Source organism: Oncorhynchus mykiss, chromosome 5, assembly GCF_057628025.1.
Source record: "Oncorhynchus mykiss isolate SJ-2025 chromosome 5, ASM5762802v1, whole genome shotgun sequence".
In the NCBI taxonomy this organism is placed as follows: Eukaryota; Metazoa; Chordata; class Actinopteri; order Salmoniformes; family Salmonidae; genus Oncorhynchus; species Oncorhynchus mykiss.
The window spans coordinates 60,157,274-60,170,646 of NC_143026.1; the positions used below are offsets into that span (position 1 = coordinate 60,157,274).

The window sequence follows — 13,373 nt, forward strand, 5'->3', positions numbered from 1 at the left end:
CAGGTTCACACAAAGAATATCAGATACATTCACTCGACGACGTTTCTGTGTTATATTTCCCACGATGCACCAGGAAAGCGTTTTTCAATAGCTCTGTTGTTTTGAGCTGCAGAGAAGCCGATGTTGAGAAAGGCCACAGCGTTGGCTGTTGCCAAAGAGGCAGTCGGACACGAGTATTCGGGAAGATCCTCTATCTGGAGATACGTATTCATTGCGAAATACATGAATACACCTTCAAGGTCAAATAAAGCTCCATAAAATATGGGTCTTTATTTACTAGCACATCTTCCGAAAGGCCTGTGAGTGTCTGCAAGTCACCCACTCGTGTCTAAGGAGGATTCCTCCCCCGTCAACTGATCCGCACCACTGCCATGCAATGACAGCGGCCACGGCAACTCCGCAGCAGATGAGAGACCGGCTGATGCAGGCCATCGATGGCCAAAACAATGTGAGTTAGTAATGTTTCCGCGTACTTGAAGGGTCTCTCTCTGTCCACACTATTGCAATGATCCCCTACTGAAATCTTATGACAAACATCGACAGCGAACATTAGCTAGCTAACTAACTTGTCTTAGCTAACGTCGTTATCGAAACCAGTGCAGTGGTAACTAACGACGCGGCAGGTAGCTATCTAATGTTATCTAGCTGGAAGCCTGCTAGTAAACTAACTAAATCTATGAGCTTGTTCGTTAAAGTCAATACTAGGAACTTAGCTAGTTAACAGTAGTTCATTAACTCTGTAGTAGTTAGCTAGCTAACGTACATAAACACACGAGTCTCGCCTGAGCCCAAGCATTTCAACATCTTTGGTCAACCTATCTTAGTTCTAGTGATCATGAGTTAGTTCTAGTGATCATGAGTTAGTTCTAGTGACCATGAGTTAGTTCTAGTGATCATGAGTTAGTTCTAGTGATCATGAGTTAGTTCTAGTGATCATAAGTTAGTTCTAGTGATCATAAGTTAGTTGGCTAGCTACCTGCCTGTCATTTAGCTAACTACTGTACCTAATTTAGATAGCTAAAGTTGACATTTTAAACTTCACCTTAGCAAATTAGCTAGTTCTACTTTTTTTAATGTATTTTTTTTATTAGCTAGTTATACTGTTGCGTAGCGACTGTTGTAACTAACTAAACCAGTTAGACTTTTAGAGTTCAACTTTGCCGTTACTTTAGCTAGGCCCAAGCATTGTAGCTAGCTAGCAGGTTAACTGAAAGGATGATCTTATTACTCTAAACCCAACACCAAGGTCAGCAGTGTTTTGGAAATGAGTAGCCAGCAGATCCGAGCCGCTTGCCTGTATCTGCACTACTTGGGTCGGACAGGCTTCCGCGAGATACGGCTCAGAAGACATACCTTAATCCAGGGATAAGAAATGCGTTGGACTCTGAATTGTGCCATTATCCCAATTGTACCACTGGGAAGATTGAACGCCTGCTAGTTTTGGTTTTGAAGTTATCAGAAAACTGTCCTTTTCATCCATCGTGTTAGGTAGCAGAAGCCACGCAGCCATTTTGGATTGGCAGTGTTAGCCAATCAGCTCTTTTGTTATTCAATGTGACGTGCCATTCCTTAATGGCTACTGGTTGCTAACATGAAGCCATCTGTCACAAAGGCTCACAGACTATCATGATATGTGATTAACAAACATTGAATTAAATGGCTGACGCAAACAAAAGTGTTGTTAAACTTTTGAAGTGACAACACAGTACAAGGAAGCTTGCTTTCCTCCAAGTCTGTTGGTCAAGGTGTACTTTTTGTAGCATACTTAGCCCTTGATCACGACTCTGTTCCATTACATTACACGTCATTGGATGAATGTGTCTTCTGTACAGGGAGTTTTGTCAAGAGCCCCAACACTCGGTCTGAACATCAACATGCATCACTTGCGGTATGGTATTAGAAACATAAGGACATTATCTTTCATATCAGCAAAAAAGGTTAAATTGATACATAGCTTCTTTTTTTTTATAAATCAAATTTTATTTGTTACATGTGCCGAACACAACAGGTGTAGTGAACCTTAATGAAATGCTTACTTTACAAGCCCTTAACCAACAATGCAGCTTTCAGAAAATACTTTTTTTTTAAATATATATTTTTTTAAAGAGATAATAACAAATAAAAAGCAGCAGTAAATAACAATAGCGGGGTTATATACAGGGGGTACTGGTACAGAGTCAATGTGCGGGGGCACCGGTATTGAGCTAATTATGTACATGTATGTAGAGTTATTAAAGTGGCTATGCATAGATAACAGAGAAACAGCAGCGTAGGGGGGGGGCAGCAATGCAAATAGTCTGGGTAGCCATTTGATTAGCTGTTCAGGAGTCTTATGGGTTGGGGGTAGGAACTGTTTAGAAGCCTCTTGGACCTAGACATGGCGCTCCGGTACCGCTTGCCGTGCGGTAGCAGAGAGAACAGTCTATGACTAGGGTGGCTGAAGTCTTTGACAATTTTTAGGGCCTTTCTCTGACACCGCCTGGTAGAGGTCCTGGATGGCAGGAAGCTTGGCCTGGGTGATTTACTGGGCCGTAAGCACTACCCTCTGTTAGAGGTCGACCGATTAATCGGAATGGCTGATTAATTAGGGCCGAGTTTTCATAACAATATTTTTGGACCCCCGATTTGGCCGATTTATTTATTTATTTTTAAATTTATTTTTAATTACACCTTTATTTAATCTTTATTTAACTAGACAAGTCAGTTAAGAACACATTCTTATTTTCAATGACGGCCTAGGAACGGTGGGTAACTGCCTCGTTCATGGGGTAGAACGACACATTTTCACCTTGTCAGCTCGGGGGATCCAATCTTGCAACCTTACAGTTAACTAGTCCAACGCTATAACCACCTGCCTCTCGTTGCACTCCACAAGGAGACTGTTACGTGAATGCAGTATGCCAAGGTAAGTTGCTAGCTAGCATTAAACTTATCTTATACAAAACAATCAATCAATCAAAATCACTAGTTAACTACACATGGTTGATGATATTACTAGTTTATCTAGCGTGTCCTGCGTTGCATATGGGGCGGCAGGGTAGCCTAGTGGTTAGCGTGTTGGACTAGTAACCGAAAGGTTGCAAGTTCCTGACAAGGTACAAATCTGTCGTTCTGCCCCTGAACAGGCAGTTAACCCACTGTTCCTAGGCCGTCATTGAAAATAAGAATTTGTTCTTAACTGACTTGCCTAGTTAAAATAAAGGTAAAAAATATATATATATATATATATATATAATATATATATATTTTACCTTTATTTTAACTAGGCAAGTCAGTTAAGAACAAATTCTTATTTATTTAATTTTTATATATATATATGCAAAAGTATTCGGCCCCCTTAAACTTTGCGACCTTTTGCCACATTTCAGGCTTCAAACATAAAGATATAAAACTGTATTTTTTTGTGAAGAATCAACAACAAGTGGGACACAATCATGAAGTGGAACGACATTTATTGGATATTTCAACCTTTTTAACAAATCAAAAACTGAAATTGGGCGTGCAAAATTATTCAGCCCCCTTAAGTTAATACTTTGTAGCGCCACCTTTTGCTGCGATTACAGCTGTAAGTCGCTTGGGGTATGTCTCTATCAGTTTTGCACATCGAGAGACTGAAATTTTTTCCCATTCCTCCTTGCAAAACAGCTCGAGCTCAGTGAGGTTGGATGGAGAGCATTTGTGAACAGCAGTTTTCAGTTCTTTCCACAGATTCTTGATTGGATTCAGGTCTGGACTTTGACTTGGCCATTCTAATACCTGGATATGTTTATTTTTGATCCATTCCATTGTAGATTTTGCGTTATGTTTTGGATCATTGTCTTGTTGGAAGACAAATCTCCGTCCCAGTCTCAGGTCTTTTGCAGACTACATCAGGTTTTCTTCCAGAATGGTCCTGTATTTGGCTCCATCCATCTTCCCATAAATTTTAACCATCTTCCCTGTCCCTGCTGAAGAAAAGCAGGCCCAAACCATGATGCTGCCACCACCATGTTTGACAGTGGGGATGGTGTGTTCAGCTGTGTTGCTTTTACGCCAAACATAACGTTTTGCATTGTTGCCAAAAAGTTCCATTTTGGTTTCATCTGACCAGAGCACCTTCTTCCACATGTTTGGTGTGTCTCCCAGGTGGCTTGTGGCAAACTTTAAACAACACTTTTTATGGATATCTTTAAGAAATGGCTTTCTTCTTGCCACTCTTCCATAAAGGCCAGATTTGTGCAATATACAACTGATTGTTGTCCTATGGACAGAGTCTCCCACCTCAGCTGTAGATCTCTGCAGTTCCTCCAGAGTGATTATGGGCCTCTTGGCTGCATCTCTGATCAGTCTTCTCCTTGTATGAGCTGAAAGTTTAGAGGGATGGCCAGGTCTTGGTAGATTTGCAGTGGTCTGATACTCCTTCCATTTCAATATTATCGCTTGCACAGTGCTCCTTGGGATGTTTAAAGCTTGGGAAATCTTTTTGTATCCAAATCCAGCTTTAAACTTCTTCACAACAGTATCTCGGACCTGCCTGGTGTGTTCCTTGTTCTTCATGATGCTCTCTGCGCTTTTAAGGGACCTCTGAGACTATCACAGTGCAGGTGCATTTATACGGAGACTTGATTACACACAGGTGGATTGTATTTATCATCATTAGTCATTTAGGTCAACATTGGATCATTCAGAGATCCTCACTGAACTTCTGGAGAGAGTTTGCTGCACTGAAAGTAAAGGGGCTGAATAATTTTGCACGCCCAATTTTTCAGTTTTTGTTTTGTTAAAAAAGTTTGAAATATCCAATAAATGTCGTTCCACTTCATGATTGTGTCCCACTTGTTGTTGATTCTTCACAAAAAATACTGTTTTATATCTTTATGTTTGAAGCCTGAAATGTGGCAAAAGGTCGCAAAGTTCAAGGGGGCCGAATACTTTCGCAAGGCACTGTATATATATATATATATATATATATATATATATATATATATATATATATATATATATATATATATATATATATATATATATATATATATATATATATATATATATATATATATATATATATATATATATATAAATAAAATCTGACTGAGCCGTGGTAGGCAGCAGCAGGCTCGTAAGCATTCATTCAAATAGCATTTTAGTGCGTTTTGCCAGCAGCTCTTCGTTGTGCATACAAGCATTGCGCTGTTTGACTTCAAGCCTATCAACTCCTGGATGCACGCTAATAGCGTTTCAAACGTCACTCGCTCTGAGACTTGGAGTGGTTGTTCTCCTTGCTCTGCATGGGTAACGCTGCTTCGAGGGTGGCTGTTGTTGTGTTCCTGGTTCGAGCCCAGGGAGGAGCGAGGAGAGGGACGGAAGCTATACTGTTACACTGGCAATACTAAAGTGCCTATAAGAACATCCAATAGTTGGTTAAAGGTTAATGAAATACAAATGGTATAGAGGAAAATAGACCTATAATAACTACAACCTAAAACTTCTTACCTGGGAATATTGAAGATTCCTGTTAAAAGGAACTACCAGCTTTCATATGTTCTCACATTCTGAGCAAGGAACTAAATGTTAGCTTTCTTACATGGCACATATTGCACTTTTACTTTCTTCTCCACACATTATTTAAACCAAATTTTTCATGAATTATTTGAGGCTAAATTGATTTTATTGATGTATTATATTAAGTTAAAATAAGTGTTCATTCAGTATTGTTGTAATTGTCATTATTAAAAATAAATGTAAAAAATTGGCCGATTAATCGGTATCGTATTTTTTTTGGTCCTCCAATAATCGGTATCGGCGTTGAAAAATCATAATCGGTCGACCTCTACCCTCTGTAATGTCTTGCTGGCGGAGGCCGAGCTGTGTGCCATACCAGGCAGTGATGCAACCCGTCAGGATGCTCTCGATGGTGCAGCTGTAAAACCTTTTTGAGGATTTGAGGGCCCTTGCCAAATCTTTTCAGTCTCCTTAGGGGGGAATAGGTTTTGTCGTGCCCTCTTCACGACTGTCTTGGTGTGCTTGGACCATGTTAGTTTGTTGGTGATTTGGCTGCCAAGGAATTTGAAGCTCTCAACCTGCTCCACTACAGCCCCGTCGATGAGAATGGGGTGGTGCTCGGTCCTCCTTTTCCTGTAGTCCACAATCTCCTTTGTCTTGATCATGTTGAGGGAGAGGTTGTTGTCCTTGCACCACACGGTCAGGTCTCTGACCTCCTCCCTATAGGCTGTCTCATCATTGTCGGTGATCAGGCCTACCACGGTTGTCATCAACAAACTTAATGATGGTGTTGGAGTCCTACCTGGCCGTGCAGTCATGAGTGAATAGGGAGTACAGGAGGGGGCTGAGCAAGCACCCTTGAGAGACCCCCGTGTTGAGGATCAGCGTGGCGGATGTGTTGTTACCTACCCTTACCACCTGGGGTGGCCCGTCAGGAAGTCCGGGATTCAGTAGCAGAGGGAGGTGTTTAGTACCAGGGTCCTTAGCTTAGTGATGAGCAGGGTTGAACATTTTGGGGAATATTCAGAGGTGGAAACTTTTCGTGGGAATATATGGGAATTAATGGAAATATATGCAAATTAATTTTAATACCATTTAAATGTAGATGTTTTTTGCCTTGGATATATTTACCATATCATATGGAGACAAACATAAACCTTTTACCTTATAAGTAGACATATTTGCAAATGATTAAACCCGTCCAATAGAAAAAAAAAGAAAAAAAACAATAGTTACGAATGTAACTTTTAATTGAGTTGACTCTTCACATGGGATGATTTCACTGAACAACAAAAGGGACTATTGAATGATCCCCAATGATCCATTGCATCTCCCAAAAACGTTTTCAACATGCATCTATCTGCAAAACTATAGTCTGGAAACTAAAGCTTTGGTTGTCTTCCTCTCAGGCTTCCATGTCTTCTCCCTGGACCTCCTCAATGTCCACCTCTTGAACATCAAACTGAGGGCTCATCTTCACTGTCACTTTCCAACCTTTTTGCAGATGGCTCGTTGTCAGGCTCAAAAAGACCCCAATTTGCCTGGGTGGCCACCAATTTGTCAGCCTTTGTATTGGTCAGCCTGTTGCATGCTTTGGTGTGTGTGTGTGTTCCCAAACAAGGACCAGTTGCGCTCTGAGGCAGCTGTTGTTGGTGGGATTTGGAGGATGGAGGCAACAGAGGAGGAAAGAGGAAACAGCCTCAGAGCCACAAAGTCCCTTCCACCAGGTGGCTGATGCAATTTGGCAGTCATGCCAACATCTCATCTCCGTCCCAAAGCCCTTGCTTGAAAGTGTACTTAGCCAGACTGCCAAGAACCTTTCCCTCATCCAGGCTACGGTGGCGAGACACAGTAATGATGACCTCTGCACCAGACAGGATGTTTTTTGCCAACATACTTGGGGTCCAACATGTATGCTGCGGTGTGTATGGCTTCAGGCAGAAGTCTTCACGCTTATTGATGTATTTCAGAACTGCAGTTTCCTCTGCTTGGAGCAACAGTGAAGTGGGCAGGGCAGTACGGATTTCTTCTCTTACATCTACAAGCAGAGTCTGAACATCAGACAGGTTGGCATTGTCTCCCCCAATCTGTGCAATGGCTACTGATATAGGTTTTAGACTGCTTACCACTCTCTCCCAAAATACATCATCCAGGAGGATCCTCTTGATGGGCATGTCCATATCGGCAGACTGTGATATGGCCATTTCTTGGAGAGACTCCTTTTCCTCCAGGAGATTATCAATCATGATGACGACACCACCCCCAACGGGTGTTGCTGGGCAGCTTCAATGTGGTGCTCTTATTCTGCTCACTTTGCTTGGTTCAGGTAGATTGCTGCTTTAACTTGATGACCCTTCACATACCTAACCATTTCCTTGGCTCCCTTGTAGAGTGTATCCATTGTTTTCAGTGCCATGATGTCCTTGAGGAGCAGATTCAATGCATGACCAGCACAGCTAATGGGTGTGATGTGAGGTTAGGACTCCTCCCCTTTAGACCAAGCAGCTTTCATGTTCGCAGCATTCTGTCACCAGTGCAAATACCTTCTGTCGTCATTGATGACTGCCTTTAGCTCATCTGCAATGTAGAGACCGGTGTGTCTGTCCCTTGTCTGTGCTCTTGTAGAATACTGATTGAGGGGTGGAGTTGATGTAGTTAATTATTCCCTGCCCACGAACATTCAACCACCCATCAGCGATGATTGCAATAGTCTGCTTTCTCTATGATTTGCTTGACCTTCACTTGAACTCTGTTGAACTCTGCATCCAGCAAATTAGTAGATAAAGCATGTCTGGTTGGAGGGGTGTATGCTGGGTGAAGAACATTCAGAAATCTATTCCAATACACATTGCCTGTGAGCATCAGAGGTGAACCAGTTGCATACCCAGCTAAAGCAGGACATTCATCAGCATTTCTCTGACTGTTCCTCCATTGAATCAAAAAAACTTCTGATTCCAGAAGGACCATGAGTTGTTGCTATCGATAAGGTGTCCGATTCGTCATTTTCACCTCGAATAGAAGTAGAGGGACTTTTGTCAGAGGTTGCTTGTTGTGAGGGCTGAGGGAACTATATGCACTTGGCCAGATGATTCTGCATCTTTGTTGCATTCTTCACACATGATTTGGCACAGTATTTGCAAATGTACACAGCTTTTCCTTCTACATTAGCTGCAGTGAAATGTCTCCACACACCAGATAGTGCCCGTAGCATTTTCCTGTGTTGATTTAGAAAAATAGTTTAAAAAATAAAACAAATACAATTCCATGTACAGATAAATAGTTAAGCAGTTAGATTAAACATCTCCTTTGTAAGAAATGTTTTCAAATGAAACGTGCATGGAAACAGGTGAATTAACACTCAGTTAGCAGGCTCAAGCAAGCTAAAACCCACAAGGTAGCAAAAACTAACTAGCAGAAATTGTTAACAAGTTAGGAATTATTTAAACACATTTTGCTGTAGGCTACTATTTACTAGTTAACAAAAAATAATGTATGTCATAATATATTCACCCCACCTATTATTGTAATCTAAACTTACCAGAAAACATGTAGTCCTAGGCTCAGACACTGTAGTATTGTAGTCTCAATAGCATCTTTTATTAGTATGCATGATCTTGAATCAGCTGTACCTGTGGTGGAAGAATGCACTGTGAATGCAGAGGGTTGCAATTCCATTGAATTGGGGATAGTTTAACCAAAATATGCCACAAGACCTAGAATTAACTTATGTGTATCCCACAAAAAAAGGTTCACTGTTATAAGCAAACGTTTTCTGATGAATTTAAGCAAAATTCCCAGCCTTAATTTCCCATGGAAAAGTTCTGGAAATTTACCGGAAAGTTTCCGACCCTTTGCAACCCTCGTGATGAGTTTTGAGGGCACTATGGTGTTGAACGCTGAGCTGTAGTCAACGAATAGCATTGTCACATAAGTATTCCTTTTGTCAAGGTGGGAAAGGGCCGTGTGGAGTGCAATAGATTGCATTGTCAGTAGATCTGTTGGTGTGGTATGCAAATTAGAGTGGGTCTAGGGTTTCTGGGATAATGGTGGTGATGTAAGCCATGACCAGCCTTTCAAAGCATTTCATGGCTACAGACGTGAGTGCTACGGATCGGTAGTCATTTAGGCAGGTTACCTTAGTCCCTGTGCCCAAGAACACTATGGTGGTCTGCTTGAAACATGTTGGTATTACAGGCTCAGACAGGGAGAGGTTGAAAATGTCATTGAAGACACTTACCAGTTGGTTAGCGCATTACTCGGAGTACACACCCTGGGCCAGACGGATTACCAGGACATGTCATTAAAGCTAAACAAATTGTCAAGGAAAGGGGAACTACCAAGAAGCTATCCAGAGGCTCATTATATAAATAAATTGGCTAAAGGTGTGCGTCCCGCTGCCTGCAGACATGACTTGTTGGCGAACACCTTACTAATTTTCATTCCGGTGGTACCCATTGGTGAGTAAGTGGTATGAACCACTATACATCCATTGAACCGTTAGGCCTATTCATTTAAGCCACTGACTATGACTGTCAGTGTGGGTTTTTTAATCCAATTTGAATTTCTTGTTCAAAGTAAAAAGAATTCATGCTCATAGAGCATTTATTTTCTCCGCAACACAGAAGTGGCATAATTGAAGTTCATATTCTACAACTTGGACTCTTATTGGATTTGATTGAATTGTTGTATACACTCATCTGTCATTATACATTGAGTTTCTCTTACCATTTCCTGTCTCTTACTTTCATAGTTTTAACATGATTTGTTGTTTACTTTCCAGCAGATCTGCAACATGGTAGCTGTAATGGATGTCATTTCCTATTTGGAGAAATATCCCATCACCAAAGAAGCACTTGAGGTAGGTAATGCTGGGGACAAATGTGCATGTCAGCTCTTGGAAATATGTTGCCAAGAGGGTGTTGTACTAAAAATAAACCTTCCTGTTCTTCTTCAAGGAAACCCGCCTTGGCAAGCTGATCAACGACGTAAGGAAAAAGACAAAGGATGAGGATCTTGTCAAGCGTGCAAAGAAGCTCCTGCGCACCTGGCAGAAGCTGATTGAGCCTGGGCAGAGTGAGGCACAGTCCAAGGGGCATAGAGGGCCACCAGGCGCTGCCAACGGTGCTAACAACCCCTGCCGGACGGCTGTCTCCCCTCCAGCTGCCATCCCGCCTTCGGATAAAATGGTTTCGGAGCTCAAGAGTAGAAATGACTTCAACAACTATTATTCTCCCAAAGCAGAAAAGTCAGGCAACCGAAAACGCAAAGGGGAGCAGAGGGATGGACAGCACCTACCAGCGAAAATCTCTAAAAAGACAGCCTATGAAAGAACACGAAACTCACGGCTGCCAATAAATGGAATTGGGGCCAGTCCCAAGGCTTTTATGGACACACTTGATGCTTATTCACATCCAAAATCAGACAAGGATGGTGCTGATCATCTTGACAACGACAGACTCAACAAAATTCCCATCAACGCTGTCAAACCTCACCCTAGCTCACCGGGACTTGCCAAACCTCCTAGCACTTCCGCATTGCTCAAAACGGCCGTGTTGCAACAGCAAGCCAAAATGGACCTTGTTGCTTCAGGAAGGGGGCAACATCAGCCCAAAAGCCCCCACAGAAACTCGTATAGTCCCAGAAGTACGAAACAGGATGTGGTTGTTAAACTGTCTGCACCAAAAGCAACAACTCTACTGAGCCCTGCTCAGAGTCCCAGGGTTATGGACAGCTCTGGACTGGAGCCCTCTTCTTTGCCTTCTCCACAGCCTTTAACCTCATGTATCCAGGGTTCCCTCACTGTTGGGCCTCCGCCTGCAGAGTCCGCCTTTCATCAGGATGGACAGGCAGACGTGGACCAACGCCTTCAGCACAGTACCATGAGACCTGACTCTCTGCACAACTCAAAAGCCACGTCACGCAGCAAGGTGAAGGCGGAGGGCAATGGTGCTGCCACTAGCACAGTGAGAAAGAGGAACAAATACAGGTCCAGAGACTACACAGTGAACTTGGGTGGGCAGCCCACGGAAGAGAGCACAAAACCATGTAGATTAAAAGACCGTAGACTTACGTTTGACCCTGTAACAGGGCAGATAAAATCCTGGACCCACAAAGAGTCTTACCCAGAATGGGAGGCTACAGTGGTGCCGGTCACACCAGAACCTCGGACAGAACTGCTCAAGCGGAATCAATATGCACAGAATACCCCTGTTACTCCCAGTCCATTCCAACAGACCAACTGGAAAGAGCTGTCAAGGAATGAAATCATCCAGTCTTACCTTAACCGTCAAAGCAATGTGCTCACGTCATCTGGGGCTCAAACCTCGGGGGCACACTTGTTCATGAATGAGTACATGGAACATCATATCAAAGAGGCCAGAAAAACACACGTGCTGGTACCAAATATCCCTGACATGGACTTACCTGGGGTGAGCCGAGAGGTCATAAACGAGGACCTCGACAGAATACACAAAGAGCACTGGCCTGGGGTGAACGGGTGCCATGACACCAAGGACAACTGGTATGATTGGACAGAGTGCATATCCTTAGAACCACATGGGGATGAGAGCAAACTGAACATTCTGCCATATGTCTGCCTAGACTGAGAGTTTAATGAGCTGTGGTTTCTGAATTAAGAGGGATAAATAGCGCCTTCCTTTGCTCCCTTCTTGAGGGTTGTGTAAGTTTGGAGTGCAAAAAGGCACTTGTCGGTGGTGGAACCTGCTCACTCCTTTGCAGAGTTGGTGTAAGAGAGGCCTTGCTAATTGTGCTGTCTATAAAAAGCAATAGCTGATCAGTGTTCGATGGGAGACAGCTCAGCTGTAGCATCACTGAAGTTCTTTGAGTGGAAGGGTTCCATGCATTGTGTGCAAAATGCAAAGAGTTTAAGGTGCCCTGTAACTTTATTAAGGAACCTGTTTGGCAGGTACAAGCTGGCAAAGAGAATGAAATGTGTGGTTATCATGTATGCATTTATTTATCTGGACTTATTCTCATTATTTTGTTAGTTACATACATGTGCAAAACAACTTTCATTGAAGTCACTTATTCAATCAGTTCTGCTTGTCAGATATGGTAAACCTGTGCTTTGCACATTTTCTCACAAAAATGTATGGTTAACGCGGTAGCAACATTCCATACCATAATACAACTAGAACGGTTCTTGCCCGAACTCCAATTTATATTAATATACGGGAAAACAATTTGCAATTACAAACCAGATGCTAAAACATTGCAACTTTGTACTGTGAGAGGAAAAACAGAAAAAAAAACTGAAAAATAAATTGTTTATATGCTGGAAATATACTTGTTACCATTCCTTTAGATATTGTTTGCCTTGTGGAAACCAATTTGTTTCCTAAAATGGAGCCTTAGTGAATGTATAGAAATGTGCCATTTGTGTTCATTGAATGCAGAAGAGAACATATTTGATACTTAGTCCTTTTTAAATGGACACATTGATACAGTATGTGTTAATAAATACAATGCATAAATTGTGAATGTCTTTCTCCCTTTCAGTGGAACAGTGTACCACAGGAGACTTATCTGTCCTGAGATGTTTGCCTTAGTTGAGAGCCTCCACAGTGGCTTGACTTTTAACCTCAACATCCACATTTTAAGTAGTCAAAGGAGCACGCTTTTGAGCCAGTCTTTCTAAAAGTAGTTTACAACATATCTGTTAATTAAATATAATATTTAATGCGCTATCCAGATACATTTGGATAATTTCCCAATTTTCTATCTCCGAGTCCCTGGTACATAAATGCCTCCTGGGGTTAATTAGGAGCCACTGTCGCTCAGCACTTGGCAGGTGGAAATGTTTTATGTTGAGAGCCCATAAACTCCTTTGTGTGCAAAATATGTTAAATAGAATAATGTTTTCCCCAATATAA

At 42.0% G+C, this 13,373-nt stretch overlaps 1 protein-coding gene across 2 annotated transcripts; it reads left to right on the forward strand.

The window, feature by feature from the left end:
* Positions 1–49: 49 nt before the first annotated feature.
* LOC110524153 (mediator of RNA polymerase II transcription subunit 26) lies at positions 50–12,981 on the forward strand. 2 transcript variants are annotated; one of them, XM_021603538.3, is made up of 3 exons: positions 50–448; positions 10,262–10,339; positions 10,437–12,981. In XM_021603538.3, exons 1-3 carry the CDS (start codon positions 377–379, stop codon positions 12,084–12,086), a joined length of 1,800 nt encoding a protein of 599 aa, XP_021459213.3. In that variant the 5' UTR covers positions 50–376; the 3' UTR covers positions 12,087–12,981. The 2 variants fall into 2 exon arrangements, with proteins under 2 accessions (XP_021459213.3, XP_021459214.3); XM_021603539.3 differs by having other exon boundaries at positions 80–448; positions 10,265–10,339.
* Positions 12,982–13,373: the final 392 nt, after the last annotated feature.